A 19002-nucleotide genomic window follows, 5' to 3' on the forward strand; every position below is an offset into this window, starting at 1 on the left:
TCTCGAGTAGTTGATGAATAAAAAAACATTGCAGGACATAAATTCAGCCCCGGTTTTACAGCTCAAACCAAGAGGCAGGCGTGGGAAGATGTAGCGCAGCAGATAAATGCGTCTTTCCCTCTGGTTGTGCGCACTAGTGAGTGTGAGAAGCAGTGGTAGGCTATGTGAGAGGGGAGACTGCAGCACCCAAGCGGGAATCTGCAAGCACAGGTGAGATAGTTTACCTCTTACTTGTAACTGCTGTCAAAGTTTACTTAGATGCAGAATTTAAATAATAAAATAATATATATTGTGATCACTCCGCTGATTGACGGTTGCGACAGACCCAAGTCATCACTGCTGCACTTTGCATTTTTCCAGTTAAATATTTCGGCAATATCGCGTTGTTTCGTCGCATCTCTAACGAGATCTACCACAAACATGATCCCCGCACGATCCGCTCTGTAGGGTATTGTTTAATTAGCTTATTCAGTGTTTTGAGAACTTTTCTCCTATCTCTCCGTCTTTCCGCCATTTTCTTCTCTGCTTAAGAAACTCTTAAGCCTCTTAAAAGTCCTCCTCACTACTCCTAACAGTTTCTCACCTTAGGAGCTCTCTTAAGGGCTGAGATGCTTTCTGAATAACTTAAAGAAATGGTCACAATTCTTAGCATTTTCTTAGAATTTCTTCACTAGGAGCAACTCTTTGTACTGGGAAGCTTTATGAATGCGGGCCCTGAAGCCTTCCACACATTGTCCGTCCACAAGAGAACAAAGTCAGGTCTGGATACTGTTACAACGCTCCGCCTCAGATAATGTCTGAGGATAATGTTTTTAATGCTGACAGATTATTAAGAAAAACATATTTATTTATTTTTTATTAGTGCAAGGCCAGTGACAACACACAAAGCAATACAAAACATTAAGAAGGGGTGCAATACAAATACAACATGTAGAGAGACAAGTGAGATATGACATAGCGCAAGACAGGTGGGAGTGCTAAGAAAACAAATAAGAAAGAACAATGGAACAAGAACAAACAAACAAGTTTTATATTGGTGTGTGTGTGTGTGTGTGTGTGTGTGTGTGCGCGCGTGTGTGTATTGGGGGGGGGAGGGGGAGGCTGGTTTGTGTGGAGGTTGGTGGTGGGGGGATAAGGGTGAGAGAGAGTATTTAAAAAATAAATAAATAAATAAATAATAATTAAATTAAATTAAATTAAATTAAATTAAATTAAATTAAATAAAAGAAAATCTACCTCTGAAACCTCTGATCTAGGCCTGGGGACAGGGAGGCGCCGGGGTGGATCTGAGGGAGGACAGCTGGAAGTGGGCACAGTTTTGTATTCGTTTTTATTTTGTTTTATTATTACAGTTTTTTTAAATCGCTAACAAGCGCTTACCCATACTTCAGATACTTTTTCTAAACTCTTAACACAGACTCACACCTACAAACCACAGTTGGCCAAATGGATAATTTTCTTGTCAAAAACACATTTTGTTAAATATATACTAACTCTTCATTTCAAAATAGAACACATCTTTCTCTGCACACACTAACTTTACCAAAACACTGGAAATCTGACTCAAAATGAAATTATTCTGTTTTTACACTAAATGTCTTGGTTGGGAACTGTATGTCCACATGTAATGTTCACATTCAAAAGCATTCCAGTAAAAAGCAAATCAGTTTTTTTCCCCTTTACTGTTTACTACAGGAGGTACAGTATAAATACTGTTTACAGTATGATAGAACAGAAAAAGTTTTACAGTATTGCTTACAGTGAACAAAGTATCCATGAAACACACAAGAGCATTCTGAACAAAAAAGCAATGGCAAAAAGCCCAGATAAAAAGGGGGGGAACTAAAAAAAAGCACAAAATTCCTGTATCTAATCTCTGCGATCTTCAGGGTTAGGCCACATGTTTTCAAAAACATCACTCCTCAAAGTCCTCCTTTTACTGTATAAGTAATGCCACTGAGTCTAAGCCAGACTGGAATCAGCTGTGGTTTGCCCAATTTACCCAACATAAATCAGCTGTGTGTCAATTATTCAATTGTTTGTTTATTATCAGCTGAGATATATTGTTTTAGAACTGATATTATTGCAGAAGAGGTTTTTAGACTGTATCTAAGGTTTGGAATGTTGTTTTTGCCATTGTGGGATGTTGTGTGTTAACATTCGTAAATAATACAAAAACAATCCATAATTTTGTTGGGAGGTATAGCTTGTCTGTTAAGAAAATGTAAGCATTGTGGAAATGTGTTCACTGACTGCATATTGTGTGAAAACGACATGAAATGTGTGAATGGTATGGCCACAAAAGACCGATGCTGTGCTAATTGTGTTTAGAGTTTTGAAAATGTGACCACTGGTTGGACAAACGCTTGTTAGTGACTGAAAAAAACTGTATTATTATTATTTATTTTTTTCCTTCCCTTTCCTCTTTCCGTCCCTCCCTTTCTCTTTCTCTCTTGTCCTCCCTCCTCCCCTCCTCTGCTCCAATTACCACTCTCTGTCTGTTGCTGTTGTTTGCTCTAGGCCGCCACCAGACCCATAGGAGGTGGCTGGCCTGTTGCAGGTCAGATCTACCTTGAGAGCAGACCGCACCTCTCCAGGTGGGGTCTGCGCATCTGGGACTGACAAGAGGGTGTCTGTGTGGAGAGGTAAAAAACATATTTATTTATACTGTGTGTCAGACATTTACTTTAAAACACCTAGAAGTTGTATAAAAAAAAAGTAAATCAAAAACAATAAACTTTATTAACAACAGACAATCTGCTTCACAGGTTACTTTTAAAACCAGAGAAGAAGAGACGGATTTATGTGTTTTTTTAATACCATATTTAACAATAGATCTATTGGAAAAAAAGAGAGATTACAAAAAGTAATCTAAAGTAAAGTAAAGTTTTTCTTGAATCCAACCGGTGTGTTTCTCTCCCCGTAGCAGCAGGGGGCAGCAGAAACATCTTATTCATGCGTGTCTGCAGAAACAGGCTGCTGTAAGAGCGTTTCAACTCATGGCTGCACTCCGGCTTACTTCAGCTGTGTGAAGCCGAAAAACAAACAGATTTTCTTGTGATTGACTTTAATCAACGGGGCTTAAGTTTTCTGAAATAATAACTTCATGATGCAGATTAGTATACAACAAGTAAACATGAAGCTTTGTCAGGTCTGTCCTCAAGAGAAGAACACTTTAAAATGAGAAATGTGTTGAACGGAGGTTGTGTGTACACCTCTTGAGTTTTACCAGCAAGAACAACTCCACTCATCATTTGTCATTATTTTGCAAGAAATTTGCTCATTTAATTGTGTGAACACTGTTTATAATGTATTGTTATCAGCGTTGCACTGGGACAGGCATGTGTAGCGTGAGCGCCCTCTGCTGGAGCCCTGCAGATGTGTTGACAAGCTCTGCTCGAAGACGGTAAAATCAGTTGGTTTTCTGGGTTAAAGTGTGATTGATCCATGTGCTATTGTAGCCGGAACGGTCTGCATATCCCGACTACAATCTGGATGCTGGCAATATGTTGTCAAACTCAGATTTAACCGAACTTTTTCCACCGAGGCAGTTTCAGGGCCGTGTGTGTGTGTCAGCCCTGTGATGACTGGCGACCCTGAGCAGGATAAACGTATACGTAATGGATGGATGGATGTTTGCAGATGACTGTTTTCTGATTTTCATTTTGTGTGTGTGTGTGTGAAATTGTTTCATTACTTTGTCATCTGTCTTATTTTGTTGGGTAAATAATTATTTCCGCTCTAAAATACCAGAAATGTGTGAAGAATGTCCAGATGACCTTAAATGCCTCTCATCGCGAGTGCAAAGAATACAGATATTCAAACAATTAAGCACTGATTAAAGTAGATACCACTACATTTCTGACACTAGACTGATTCATCAAAAAATCTCTGCAGTTTTGTGATGTTAACTGTAAAAAGAAATGTTGTTTTGTCCAACCGAAATGTATTCAGTTGATGTAAATCAGAGAAAAGCAGGGATGCTCACTTTTGCAAGGTTAAAACTGGATCATTGTTTTGCTTTAAAAATGATTTAAACCATTTATCAATTTAACAAAACATGTAAAAGGAAAGTTTAACAGTGCAAATATAATATTAAACATGTGACTGAAGTTGTGTGCGCCCAAAGTCAAAAACACAACTGTCATAAAAGTTGTGTGAGTTGATTTATTTAAAGGTAAACAAATGGCTGAATGTAAAATGTGACCAAAAACAAAGAAATACTACCAGCAGTAAGCAGCAGCTGATGATGTCACAAAAAATGTAATTATATATTTGCAGCCTGTTTTATTAGACTTGTGTCCAAACAGACTCACACATTGTTGGGAATGGTCTTTGTAAGGGATTTATTAACAATGACAAACATGTTAAAATGTTATTCTTTTTTCAATAAAGAAAAACAATCAAACTTAAATATTGCATACAGATATTTCAACATTTTTCAGAAGATAAATCAACCTTTTTATGGCAGCACCTTTACATAAAGTATCGAAAATGTTAAGTTAAGTGTATTGCGACATTTTGTCGGCTGCACGTCACAAGTTCATAAAGTTGTATAAATAAACACAAGAGTACAAAATAAATGAGATTCATGCATCAATGAGCAAAAAAAGTAATTTAAAATCAAATACAACAATACAAACTCTCCGTGAACATGTGAAACTACAAATCCACCTGTTTTGATTGATAGTCAAGTTAAGGCGATTGCTGGCATCTGATGGCGAGCTGGCACGCCGACTGTGGTTATTTGATGAACACAGTTAGTAGCCATATGAGCAGACATGGCTGATATCTACACTGCTGACAGGGCAGAAGGGAGGTGGGAGGTCTGACTCATTGGTTTTTAATAAATAAAGACTGGAAAGAAGAAAAACAAATGACACATCAAGTTAAATACAAAAAGATGAACTACAAAATGCAGCTACAGCATTATACAAGCAGCTTCTCTTACAAAACATGAACTTCCTGTTGAGTGAACCAACAATAGAGAACTGCTAAAAAATAAATATGAGAATTAAAGGGGTGTTTTTCGGTCCAAAAAGTTCAAGACTGTCTGGGAGGAACTCGAGAGCTCCTTCAAAAATGACACTTTAACGCTAAAGTGACGAAATCCAGCTGCATAACAAGACAAGATGAGAACGCTGTGTTTAGAGCACAGACTGTACAAAAAGATGGCCGACATGACAGCTCCCCAAAAGTGAAACCAAACCCTCTCTGTCACCCCCTGCTGACTGGCTGCAGTATAGCTCATAAAGCCCGCCTCCTCCATGTTAACAGATGGGACATGAGTCAGACTATAAAATCAAAATACAAGCCAAATAAATTTTTCTCAAACATGGTTTCTGTCATTATAGTTAGTTCTTATCATGCTGATTTATGTCCAAGTGTTCCTTTTTCTGACAAGTTTACTTTTAATTAGTTATTTGATGCTATAAAAAGGGGGCGTGACCTCATGATTGACAGCTCTGTTGACAAATCGTGCTCCTTCAGACCGACACAAGCTGTTCTGCTGCAGACTGAGCCCCCCTGAGGGCTCCAACATCAAGTCCAAGAGTTAAATGTGTGCTTTGGGTAGAGGAAGGAGCGGGACGTCAATATAAGGTCTCCATCAGCCGGTCTCTACTGCACACACTCTGGATACAAATCAGCAAGATGGCAGCGCTAGCTTCTGGAGGTATTTTGGCTTCATTGTTGTACAACGAGAGGAGGTGGAGAAGTGTCCTCCATCTTTACAGTCATTGGTTCAGAGCTGCCGTTTGCTTTGAAGGATTTAGAGGTTTAGACTTCACTGTCAGTCCATTTGTCCGTGTTTGGGTTCAACATTTGAAGCTAACGTTTCGAGCTGTTTCTATGGTTTTTAAAGATGGCCGTTTAGGGGTTGCATTGGTTTCTGTGTTGGATAAATTGCTAGGAGAGTACCTACTCTAAAGAAGGAACTATAAACAGAAGTCCTACCAAAAAGGGGCGGGGCTTGACCCCCAATTTCCCACTGGCTGGTGTTGACCTTATTTGGCTACAATTAAACTAATATAATGAGAAGATGTCTGTGTACATGTGTCTGTCTCAGCCTCCATTCTTGTCTCTTCTGCTTCCTGGTTGTGTTGGCGGGAGGTTGACACTCGGCGGTGCTGATGGGTGCCGCCGCCGCCCCCTCTCTTGAGGGGCTGTGCTGGTGATGTTCATGATGTTGTTGTTGCCGTACTGTACTCCAGTCACGTTGTCTATCTTCAAGTGGGGTTCAGGTGGAAGGGGGGAATTAAAGCACGGGAACAAGCGAGGGAATGAACACTGACGCTGAGAAGATGAAAGAAAAAAAAGGAGAGAAAAAGAGAAGATTACGATCATTCTGCATTAATGAAGAAGTTTCAAAATGAAGGAGGAAGGAAAATATAATACTTTAAAATTTGTTGTATAAGACGGACATGCGCTGTCATGATCCCCAGTGCAGCCGTCATCCTCACAACAATCAACGTTACCGTAGGCTGAGCTCAACTACCACACAGGTAGCTAGCAGGTAGGCTGTCATTTTTGTGTTTTTAACACTAGAGCTGGCAACGGGTAAAATTTACCTGCAGCTGTCTTTTGATTGTATGTAACTTTTTTGTCCAGGAAATATTCAAGCCCCCCAAGTCTTTTACTTTTCCTAAAAGTGTGCTCGGTAGCGCCCCCTATTGTTAAAAAATGTCAACATAAAGCCAGATTTTAAATATGGTCATTTATACCTAAAACCGCCAGCGGGTCAAATTTATTTTTTTATGATACATTGTATGTTGCTATGGCAACGCCCTTTTCTTCTACCACTGTGTGTCATCAAGTTGCTCATCAAGTCATAAACTCCAATTCAACATGGATAAGAGGAAGAGACGCATGAATGTAAATCAGGCCTTAGATTGACTCAGTGCCTTGAGTGAAAGTGAGTCTGATGGTGGGCAGGTCTCTGGGCTATATGCTGCTTTTGGTTTGTTTTCTGTGAAGCACCTTGTTCACAAAGTGCTTAGCAAATTAAGTTTATTGTTATATCTGTATTTCATTGTCATGTTGTCATTTTGTACGCTGCATAAATACACCACATCTAGCATTTCATTATACAACTTTGTGTTGTAAAATTATAAATAACTGAACCTTGTACCTTGAAAATTTTACATGTTGGCGGTTTTATATATACTGTGACCCCTGGCGGTTCTAGTTTTACATGTGTTCTAAATGAAAATAAGTTGAAATAGTTTTTATTAATAAATAGATATAGAAAACCTATTTCACTCTGGGATACCCCCAAAAACAGGCGTACATGACTTATTTTAGTTAAATTCAGAATTAACTACGGAAGCCCTAACTAGCAAGTAAGAAAATAACTGATTGTAATTGATCTTTGATCAAATGTCTGTCTATAAATGATGTTTCAGGTTTAAAGCAGTTTAACATCAGCAGTCATCTCCATGGCTGGGCCTGTCTGCTTTTAAACTGCAGTGTAACAAGGACAGGCTGAACAACACGTTTTCAGATTGGCAGGTTTATGACGTCACAAACCTAAGGAGCCAATCCCGTTAATGGACGGGCTGACGCTATGCATATCATTATGTGCAACCTATGGTAACCACTTTTTGCAAACTCACGACTGACTGCTAACGTTACTACTACAAATTACTACATTTCAAGCTAGCTAAGCTTCAACAAGTTGCCACTAAACAATGGCAGAGACGTGGTTTGTTTTTGCGACAGAGGGGCGGTTGGAAATTTGTATAGTGGGCGGGGCCTATGTAGATTCAGGAATTTTTAATGAGGGAGAACGAGGACATGCCTTGGGAGGATTTTTACAAGGTAATTAAACGTATTTATCAGAAGAAACATATCGGACACAATTTATTATCTCAAACAGATCATTTTATACGTCTTAAAACACGACTGGAGCTTGTTCTTAAGGAAGCAGTAGGCTTCAAACGCAGTGCTTGTAATAGGCTAATTTAGGGAGCTAGTTTCAGTCTTCACTCTCTGCATTTTAATTCACATTTGAACTTAAGTTTGAATTATTTGTAAAGATTTCAAAAGCTTGCACTGCTCTTCAACATAGAGTGGGAGTGCAAAGTTAGCAGGGCCCCGGTTAGCGCGGACACTGAAACCTTTTTATTCACTGAGGTAAAGTTACCCCAAATCAAAATAAAGACTGTATTATTTTAGCTTATAGTATATTGAGTTACAAAAAAGAAAAGTAAAAAAAACTCACAGAAATAAACTGCTGAGATGTATGTTTTGCTCTGTCTAGGGTTGACCGCACAGTCGAAGGAGACGTCACTTGAGAGAGAATGGGGTAAACAGACGATTTCTTCACTTTATGGTCCCTCGATAAGCGGCTCAGGTCACCGTCACACACGCTTGCTGGTTGATGTGAGGACAAATCTGAAAGGGAAGGATATTTAACTGAAAACATGAAGTTGATCTGTGTTCTAAAATAAAAGCCCCCCCCCACCCCACACCCCCTCTACTTTTGTGGTTTCTATGCAACTTCCTCTTTACCTTTGAAACCTGTTCTGTCTCTGTGATTCGCAGTCCGACCGCCAGCCATTTCCTGCAACAAAGCGAAGTAGAAGACACATTATGTTTAAAAAGAAATAACTGGACACATCGCTCAAATTTTGTACAAGTTTTTAGCCATTTCTGGCAGATGGCTAACTTAGCTTAGCATAATGAAAACACATACACAGCTAGCCTGGCTTTGACGAAAGGTAAGAGGGGGTATATAAAATCTGAAGCATAACAACAAGTATCTGTTTCACCAGAGGATCAATATATCAGATGATTGTTGACGGGAAACAGTAAATTCCTGCACTTTTGTTGAAACTAGAAGCCAGATTTTGTTACCTTTAGACACAGCCGGGCTAGCTGTTTCCCCTTTGTTTCTCATCTTTATGCTAAGCTAAGCTAGCCAGCTGCTGGTTACAGCTACATATTCAGCATAGTGACATTAGAGTGGCATTATTTTTCTCATTCAACTCTTGGACAGGAATCAAATGCGAGTATTTGTTTAAATAAAATGATCTGAATGTGTCTATGATTTAAGACTTATAATTCATATTTCCATTCTATCACAGGTTGCCCAACCTTGACCCAGCTTTATGCACTTAAGTGGAACTTTTACATTTGCTGCGTTCAACAGTCTTTCCTGTGTAAACTCCCTGAGAGCAGCAGGACGTGATGCGTGTAACATTTCACAACTGCAGCAGCGAAAAACACGTGCAGCGCAGAGACACCAATATGTGTCAAATATGTGTCAAAGCAGAAATCTCAGAGTGCATTACAAGTCGTTTAATTTTTCTTGAGGGTTAAATCACTCTCCTATAGAGTCTGAATTATCTGAATCTTACCTGTATCGGTGGGTTTCCTGTCGGCACGCTGTTATAAGCATTCTCTTCCTCAGCTCTGGCACCGACTGCAATAAATAAATAAGTTAGTAAGATAAAAAGACAGTCCCAATGGCATCTACCTTTTTTACATAACTCTTGGGCAAAATGGCAAATAAGCACATGAAAAAAAAAATTCATGACTCTCCTAAAATTTGGGGTAAAAAAAGTATATAAAAACAGACCTGAAGCCTCCGTGATATGAACTCTCTGAACTTCCTCTATTAATCCTTCTTCCTGTTGATTCTGGGAAGAGGAAGAGAACGAGCAACAGTGTCAGTGCTGTCAAAACTTCACGGTATATCACCAGACTTGAGTGTTGATGGAGAGATTTGTTTCTCACCCAGTTATTCTTATCCAGCATCTTCAGGACTTGATGTACGACGTCATCAATTGCATGTTTGTGCACTTTGTACTGCTCCTCGGTCACAGTTGTGCAATCTGGGGAAAACATTAAGATGTACCGTAAGCATTACAAAGCTATTAAAAGTTTCTGTTTCAATTCAGAGTGTTAGGTAGCTCTGAATCACACATCCGTGTGTGTTTTTCACAGAAGTGAAACCAAATTACAAGTCACCTTGATTTATTGTCATTTCTGTAAAAATCTAATTTTTTAATGTTACGGAATCACAAAGAAGCCTTTAACGATCTTTGTTTCTCTGTGAGGCTGAACCGTCAGCATGCTTACATGTTCCCTATTGCAAAGCTAACATTGCATGTTTAGCATTGTATACTGTGCTTATTACACGGCTGTGTTAAATACTTGATTCTGATTGGGTAATCACGGCATTCTGAGGTCTGTTATTTCTCGATAGCAGACTGTTGCTATGAAGAACGGATCGTTGCTAGGGATGCGGCTCTAATCACACAATCTGGAGGTATATCTGTAATCATATCAATCCACTTACAGCAGTCCGGTATGTTTGGTGTCGGTCTGATTACAGAGGGAGAAAAAGAAAAGGGAGGAAAACAGGGGAAAGAGAGCGAGAGAGGTTAGAAGATGGCACATGAAGGGATACGGAGGCGTTTAAAGACGGTGAATGGAAAAGAAAATGTCAACAGACACTGACATTAAAGAGACAAGACCCCTCCCTGAAAACCCTGTCAGGGTTCCATTCCACAATAACAACTTAGCAAACAAATTAGCAATTAGACAAATAATTAATACAATTTTGATCGGAAAATTGTGCTGAATTAATATTTAAAGGAAATAAAAGTTAAAACAATTCATCATAAAGGTTATGAATGTGTTTACCAAATAACAAGGCAATTCATCCAATGGTTTTTAAGACCTTACATTACAAATAAAAAAGTAAACTTAATTGTGTAGCTTCAGGAATGTCAGGAATCACCAAATGTATTAGTATAAATACTTCTAGGACAATCCATTGAATAGATATTGAGGTATTTCAAGCTGTGGTGGACAAAAGGCAGGCTAACACTGTCAGTATTGCAGCTTATTGTAATAAGGCTACTACCTGTAAGAAATTCTCCTGTTCTAACACGTTGGTATTCATGTTAAGGGGTTTCTCACCGAGGGCGGAGAGTCTTTTGTCCGGTCTTCCCTCCCAGCATCTCTCCATGAGGGCAATCAGCACTGCCAAGCCTGCATGCCCCGAAACTTTGCTCCTGATCTCGTCCAGCGATGGACGCTGTCCATTTGGGATTTGAAGGCGGACTATGCTGGATATTGCATCTACAGAGGAGGAAGTATTAACAGGGACTTTAAGGCGAGGGGGGTGTACAGTTTAAAAAGTTAAAAAAAGCTCTGATAAACCTACTACTGTATATCTGAGTCACTCTACCTGACGAGCACCAAAACGCAACTGGCGTATAAACAAAGTGAAGCATTTACAAGCTATGAAGCAGCAATATTCCATAAGGGGCTGGTGGAGCCCATAACAGAGCTTAAAGAGAGAGAGAAAAAACACCATAAGAGCTGCGTTTGGTCGTTGTTTATTTCCTCTATAACTACCCGCTCCCCGTGCCTGCCACAGGCGTAGTGATACTGGAGTTTTCAAGAGAGAAAATAGTTCGGAACCGGCCAGAACTCCGACCACGGGCCTCGGTGAGTGAGCTAATAGCGTAGCTTCCACTACACTACTAGGTGGTATTTCATACAACTTGGTGTCCTAAAATCTGGACTATCCCTTTAAGTCCACGTGTTTCCACGCAGCAGGTCACGCAGAGACACATTCCTCTACGATTCAGAGCCAAGAAAACAAGTGAAAGGTGTGGTCGCACTCCTGAATTCCTGCTATGCTTCTACCTGGTTTCAATATGCAAAAAAAATAAGACAAGACAAAAAAAATAAACATATCCAGAAGATTTTAGATCTTATAAAGTGAGATAGAGGGAGAGAGGGAATAAAAAAGACATTAGTGTCACTTACTTGGATATGGTTTTTTCCCTGTGACAATGGACCATAAGAGAATGCCATAACTGAAAGAAAGAGGACAGGATTACAGATTATATCATTTAATCAAAAAATGGTTGGTTTTATAGTTGGATAGTGTTTGTTTTAATCTGTTAGTCAGCTCTTGTGTAAGAATTAAACCTAATCAGTGCAATATTTTATGTCCTGAGGCTTTTAGGTGTGGTTTGTTTGATGAGGAAGTCACCTAATTACTTGGAAGTATAATTGATTACACTTTTTACTTCCTGCAAAAATATGTGCATAATTGTACTAAAATAGCTATCTATTATATAAGAAATAAAACACTATCATCCATGTGCTGGTTCAGTGCTCTTGTACCTGTAGATGTCAGAGGCCTGGGTAGGTTTGTACGACACGTTAAACGCCTCTGGTGGCATATATGGAAGTGTCCCCCCTTCCTCTTCAGTGTCCTTCTTGGAGGGTCGCGTGTTGCTGTGGTAACACCTGGAAAGGCCAAAATCTGTAAGCTGGAGAGAAGAGGGAAATAAAAAATTATTCGAAAGGGGAAGAAAGGCAGAAAAAAGACAACACGTTTAAGGAAGAGATTAGTGTTGCTTTAGTTTTACTTCTCTAATTAATGCTTTATCATCCTGTCGGAGTTTCTAACTTACATCATTTAGGGGGGAATCCATGCGCGTGTCTTTCAGGCTTTTTTAGTCTATATAAAGATTGTTTTATGACCATAAACCACGCAGTACGCCTCCACAAATCCTAAGACTCACCTTGGCATTCAGATAGGGGTCCAGCAGCACGTTGCTGGGCTTCAGGTCCAGGTGGAGAACAGGAGGGGACAGACTGTGGAGAAAGTTTATACCCAGAGCCACTTGGTGAGCTAGTCTGACGACCAGCGGCCAGGGTGGAGTCCCGCATAAGGTTTTCTGTTAGAAGAAAAACATTTTTTCCATTGTAATCAATCAATTAAAAAGTGGTACTCTCTTCACTTTCTTTGGAAAAAGGACACAATAAAGTTTGGTATAAGAAGGAAGCATATAGCTTGTTTTTATGACTTTATTGCAGCCGTTGTAGTCACATCAACATAGCTAGCAGCTATGAGGGATTTTACTTTTGTTTAGTTTTCAGCTAATGCTAACATTAGCATGCTATATGCCCACAGTGACAATGGAGACATTGTCAGACACTATGTACAGTTAGGGTGTTAGCAACACTGATTTGCTCATTAGCATTCAACGCAAAGTAGGCTACAGCTAATGGGAGTGATATTAGCTTTCAGGTGTTTGACATGCTAAAGTTTGCTAGTTAGCACTAAACACAAAGTAGGCTACAGCTAATGGGAGTGATATTAGCTTTCAGGTGTTTGACATGTTAAAGTTTGCTAGTTAGCACTAAACACAAAGTAGGCTACAGCTAATGGAAATTATGTTAGCTTTTAATGGTTTGACATGCTAAAGTTTGTTAGTTGGCACTACACATGAAGTAGGCTACAGCCAATGGGAATGATGTTAGCTTTTAATGGTTTGACATGCTAAAGTTTGTTAGTTGGCACTAAACATAAAATAACCTAAAGCTAACGGGAATGTATTATGTTTCACTTGTGTTAAATTTTTGAATCCAACACTGTTTACTTGTAATTAGACTCAGATAAATATTGTGTATGAGTTTTTTTCTACTTGTTACCTGTAGGAAAGCCAGTGATCCTCTCTCCATTAACTCCATGACCAGACCGTACTGTACTGATCTTTGGCAAAAGGATGGTTGACCTCTGAAGATCCCGAGGACTTGAATAACATGCGGGCTGCTCCCTTGAAGCATCATGTTGATCTCTCGCAGCAAAGATTTACTGTGGGTTGGTTTGCATAATGAGTAATCCTCAATTTTGTTTGTGTTGCAGTAAACAGAAACTCTTGATAACTACTTACTTATTTTCAGAATGAAGCAGTTTAATGGCCACGTGGGAGCACCACTGACTGTGTCTGACTTTGTAGACGTTTCCAAAACCCCCAGAGTCAATCTTCTCCCAGGCCTCCAGGCTGGAGTCGTCAATAAACCTACGCTCTGGACAGCTGGATAGTGCCATAATTCACTGGAGGAGGTTTAACTATGACAGACATGGAAGAATGCAATCATTACCATTGACACCGTTAACTTTGGAACAAAAGGTTAAGTCATTTTAAAGGTAAGAACTGACACAAATCCCCGAATTTAGACAAATGGCATCGTCAAGTTGTTAAAATTTGGGGAGAAAATTATCGTCCTTTGATGTTGGAATACACTGCTAACATATTGTATCAACTTTTAAGCTAATATGGCAAACTTGTTAGCGAACAGAGCCTTGTTACACATCCAGTAGTTCAAGAGCAATAGCATTTAACACAGCCATGTTCACCTGATAATGTATGTCAAATATTCACTGTTTTGTATCGCTGGTTAGGGTCTCAACCACCTAATGAGCGAAATGTCTGTCTTTTTAAACGGCTAAATTGTGCTCACAAGCTAGCCGCTAATTTTGTATAAACACATTTTCATAAATAGCAGGTCTCGTGCAGTATTTTTTTTTAGTTAAATGAAAAATAGAATAAAAATAAAATAAAATATAATAATAAATAATAATAAAAATAAGATTAAATAAAATTCTAATAAATAAAAACTTTTTATTTGTTGTCAAGTAATGCCACCAACACACCAACTTTTAAGCTAATAGTTTAAACTCCTAAGCTAACTAAATACAACCAGTATTTATAAAGCATAAGCATTTATTTAACAATATTTTTGTCCATCTTTTAGCTTTGTTTATGGTCTCAACCACCTAATGAGCACAATATCTGTCTTTTTAAGCTGCTAAATGCGTTACTATGCTCACAAGCTAGTTGCTGACTTTGTCTAAACACAGATTCATAAATAGCAGGTAACGTACAGTGTTTAGTTAAATGAAAAATATACATAAAAATAATTTTCAAAACAGTAATGTCACCAACACACCGACTTTTAAGCAAAGTCCTCAACTAACAAAGGCTTATTTACACATCCAGTACTTATAGAGCATTAGCATTTATTTAACAATATTTTTGCATCTTTTAGCTTTATTTTGGGTCTCAGCTAATAATGGAAATATCTTTTTAAGCTTTTTAAGCTCCTTGATAAATGCTATGTTCATCAGCTAGTAGCTATCTTTGTTTAAACACAGTTAAGGCCAGTACAACCAAAACAGAGTTCAAAGTTGCTTAAAAGCTCCCTAGATCTGGGACAAATCGCAGAGTTGAGTAATAATTCTCAGCAGCTTTCATATGACCAAGCAGCTTGTATTTATTGTGTTTCCTGCTCTGGGTTTCCTGTAATTCATTAACTCAAGTTTCATTCTTAGATCTCCACTCCTTCATGCCCTGCAGGTACAACTTTTCTGTCATTCAAATCACCTGACCATCCCATCTCGTGTACTTACATGTTCCCTATTTCTCTCAATAGTCTAAGGTGGGTTTCAGTTTACTGTAATTCTTTGCTATTACAATAGGAATGCAGCTTTTGTAGATAAATAGGCTATACATTCAAATATCTAGCATTTGAAAAATTTGAGCTTTTCAGGAGAAACAAAGTTAAAAAGAACAGTTTAATGGGTAAATTAAAATTATTTTTCTGATTCTGTTTTTTACATAAAAATTTGGGAAATGATGACTATGTTTCTTACAGTCATAACGTAATGTGCTTCATTCATATGCTTTGAACTGCTGTAATTCTAAATGTATTTATGTTGTTTGTAGATAGGATCATGTAGCATGTATCCAAAAACCACCATACGCTGCAACTAAATATTCTAAGTACCTATTTTGTAGATAATTTTGTAATAATCATAATGCAAAAAATAATGTACAAGCTCATGAGAATCTTATACAGATAAAGTAATTTAACTAGAATTTAAAATAAAAGATTATATTTACAGTAAATAAACTGTTAGCTATATAAAATAACAGAAATTTGTAAAAAATGGCAATTAAAATTCCTACCTGAATGTGTTCCAGTAGCTTATTTTGACCCCAATGATATAAAACCAGAGATACATTCAACTTATAATGCAGACAAAAACAGGAAATACTCACATTTGTTCCCTCTTCTCTTCAACTCAACCTTTAAATGTCTTTTCTTCAACTCAGCTCCTTCTCTTATGTGTCATGCTGCACTTTCTTTCTGGTCTGCCATTTCAGGAAGTAGATAAAAATTGGTTAGGCTAGCGGTAGTAGGCTCTTTCAGGGTAATAAATGTTATTTCCCCAACCTGTTCTGCCTTTAATTTATCAGAGAAAAAGAACATACGTTGTCTGACTAACTTTTTTTCTGAGGTTTGTTTTTAAGATGTGCCACTGATGGTTTTGTATTGCACAAAGGGGCAGGTACATCAGGTTTAGAAGCACCTCAACTCACACCAGCACACAATACAGGAAACCACATTGTTTGTTGTTTCCGGCCACTTTGCACGGCGGACTCAATAACTGGAACATCTCTTTAAAGTCCAAAAACAACACTTCAATAATTTTGTGAAGCTAATAAAAACTTTCTGGTTCTTTGTGAATATGTATTGTATAATAAGAAGAAAAATGACGCCATCTTAATATTCTATCAACTTTTAAGCTAATGTTGTAAACTTGTCAGGTGGCAAAGGCTTATTTACACATGCAGTATGGAGCATTAGTGTTCACGTTTTTGTGTTCATAAGTCATCTGAGTAACTTGAGTTTAGTCATTTTAAGGAATGACATAACAAAAAAGACAATATTACCAATAATAGTAACAATAGCAATAATAATAATAATAAAAAACATAGATAAAAATAGGAATATTCATATGCGAGTTTACTTTCTAATGTCTATTTTTACCTGCTGCTTGCTTCTTTAGTTAAAAATATCTCGACAGACACAATAATTTAAACATAATAGGCACTCATGAATCAAAAGGATGGCATTTTTTCCCATTAAATCAATACTACACGCTCTTAAAAGGCTAATAAGAACATTAATGTGAATTTGCATGAATGAGGAAACCACTCACCCTTGAGGATACACTCTTGTTCCTCGTGATTCAAGCGTACAGATGGAGTTAAAGGCGAGTAAAACCCCTCGGGCTCACTCAGTGAATATCTACTCACACCATCGAGAGCAAAGCAGAAGTGAAACTGCTCATCCCAAAGAACGCTGTTTTACTTCTGCTTGAGGGCTGGCCAGCAGGACAGGCAAGTGTCGTGACAACACATTTATTTTTTTATTTTTTCAATTTAACCCTATTCCTTATTTAGGAAATGTAGGATTTTTTGGCCACGTAAAATGTTTCTTTGTTTTGTTTTTTGCTGATATGGCTGATTTGCATATATATAACTTAAATACAGTTTAATGCATTGCTTCTTCTATTTAGGAAAACTTCAGTGTGGCTGTTATACAACGTATGCGAGTCAATAATAACACTTTAAACTGTCCAAATTTGCTGTGTTTTTAAAAATATTATTTGTCAAGAAGCAGACAAAAAGGAAGTGATGACAAGTAACTGTAAAAACCTCCCCAGCTGGATTCAGACTACGATACTGTGGTTAAAATTGACCAATCTAAGACCAAAATCATACAACAGAAAGGACGTACAAAAGACTATTGGTGCTATTTTAGATGTTGCCAGCAGAGGGCATAGTCTTTTAAATGACTTACGGTAAATAGGTAGTTTACATGAAGTCCCTGACTAATACCAAACTCAGATTACCCAATTCAATCCAATACAGCTGTTCTGCATTCAAGGCTGCTTTTATTATTCTGACACTTTCACAGAGGGGCATTTTCAGCTCATTCTCAGTTCAGTTCATTCTCAAATTTGGTGTCAAATCTAGTTTTATACAGTTTAAATAACCATTAAAACCTGTGTGTTTAACAGGAACATTATCACATATTAACTGACATACAGCAAACTTGGGTGGAGCAGGATTATATTCATGTTTAGACTTCCATAGTGTTTCCATAGACAGCAAATATAGTGACATATGTGGATTTGAAACCTTGTGCAATACAGTTTTGTTTTATTTAAAGTCACATGATAAGGGATCAGAAGGTGTGTGTGCAGAAATGAAATTACCAACATGACTCCAGATTCAGGTTAAAGGGGAAGTCCACTGATTTTACAAATCAAAATTGGTCCTGGGAATTAAAAAATGTTTGTTTAAAGGTTTAGCATCTGCCTGGACTGAAGTACATCTTTAAAAAAAAAAAAAAAAAAATGGAGGTTATGGAGGTAAGAAAGAAGCTCTCATTAGCATGCTCCTTTAAATCTGCTTGAGACTACAACTTGAGGCTACATTAGCTGCTAGCACACCTACCAAAATCTCCAACCAAACTGTTTGCAGCTTAAAAGTATTGTGGGTAATGTAGTCAACCAGTTTAAGAAAGAACAATATACCAGAAAAAAATGACATTGCTATTTCTATCCCTCTTCTGTTCATTAGATTTTTATCCGACCTGGATCAGGTCGGACCAATCACAACAGTTTATCTAATATGGGGCAGTTTTTAAGTTGAGACATGTAAACATTGTAGTATCTGACCTGAGATGTGAGGTGTGAGTTGTAAGCATAGTAAAATAATGGCATATGCCCTGTCTAAAATGATGTATATGATACTATAAACATGCACAGTGAGAAGAGGACCACTCCTTATAAGGTGATGTATCAGGCGCCTCTCGGCCTAAAAGAAAAGGGGTCTCTAATGTAAAACATATGGTAAGAGAAACATGCACTCACTTCGATCATATATAAGTGCATGTTGAACTGTGATTTGAGTGAGACACTATTTGGCTGAGAGTGTTCTCCCAGGTATTCTAGAAGCCTGATCGATGCTGATACTTTGTAATAAACCTACTCTTATGCAAAGGCTCTTTCGTCACCTGCACATCATCGATGTCTGAGAAACAACAGTAGCTTTAAGTAAATGTGAAAGGATTAATCAGTGAATTTGTCAGGGACTATTTTCAGCTGTGGAATGGTAGATTTCACAGCAGCAGAAAAGTGAAGTGTTCATGTAGTCTACATAAACTATATGTCTTACAAGGACAAGATATATCAGGCTTTGCCCATAGAGATAAATACTTGTAAGTAGAATCTCTTTATTTCTAATACGAATTATTAGAAGTATCATTTAAATTAGCCTTACTATTTTGAATCCAGATCATCATTTAATCGTGACAGACTGCATTTAA

At 38.0% G+C, this 19002-nt stretch overlaps 1 protein-coding gene across 2 annotated transcripts; it reads right to left on the minus strand.

Annotated features, from left to right (window-relative positions):
* Positions 1-4738: 4738 nt before the first annotated feature.
* LOC138600821 (receptor-interacting serine/threonine-protein kinase 3-like) lies at positions 4739-16851 on the minus strand. Of its 2 annotated transcripts, XM_069672338.1 has the most exons (14): positions 16826-16851; positions 15882-15974; positions 13710-13888; positions 13468-13630; positions 12555-12710; positions 12151-12299; positions 11788-11837; positions 10930-11091; positions 9739-9836; positions 9581-9641; positions 9360-9424; positions 8512-8563; positions 8222-8394; positions 4739-6294 (listed from the first exon to the last, which is right to left on the minus strand). In XM_069672338.1, the coding sequence occupies exons 3-14, from the start codon at positions 13865-13867 to the stop codon at positions 6064-6066; spliced, it is 1518 nt and encodes a 505-aa protein (XP_069528439.1). In that variant the 5' UTR covers positions 13868-13888; positions 15882-15974; positions 16826-16851; the 3' UTR covers positions 4739-6063. The 2 variants fall into 2 exon arrangements, with proteins under 2 accessions (XP_069528439.1, XP_069528438.1); XM_069672337.1 differs by lacking the exon at positions 16826-16851 and having other exon boundaries at positions 15882-16011.
* Between the last annotated feature and the right edge of the window lie 2151 nt (positions 16852-19002).

This window comes from Semicossyphus pulcher, unplaced genomic scaffold (assembly GCF_022749685.1).
Source record: "Semicossyphus pulcher isolate SPU_LCO1_2020_fin unplaced genomic scaffold, fSemPul1.0.p SCAF_21, whole genome shotgun sequence".
Classification (NCBI taxonomy): Eukaryota; Metazoa; Chordata; class Actinopteri; order Labriformes; family Labridae; genus Semicossyphus; species Semicossyphus pulcher.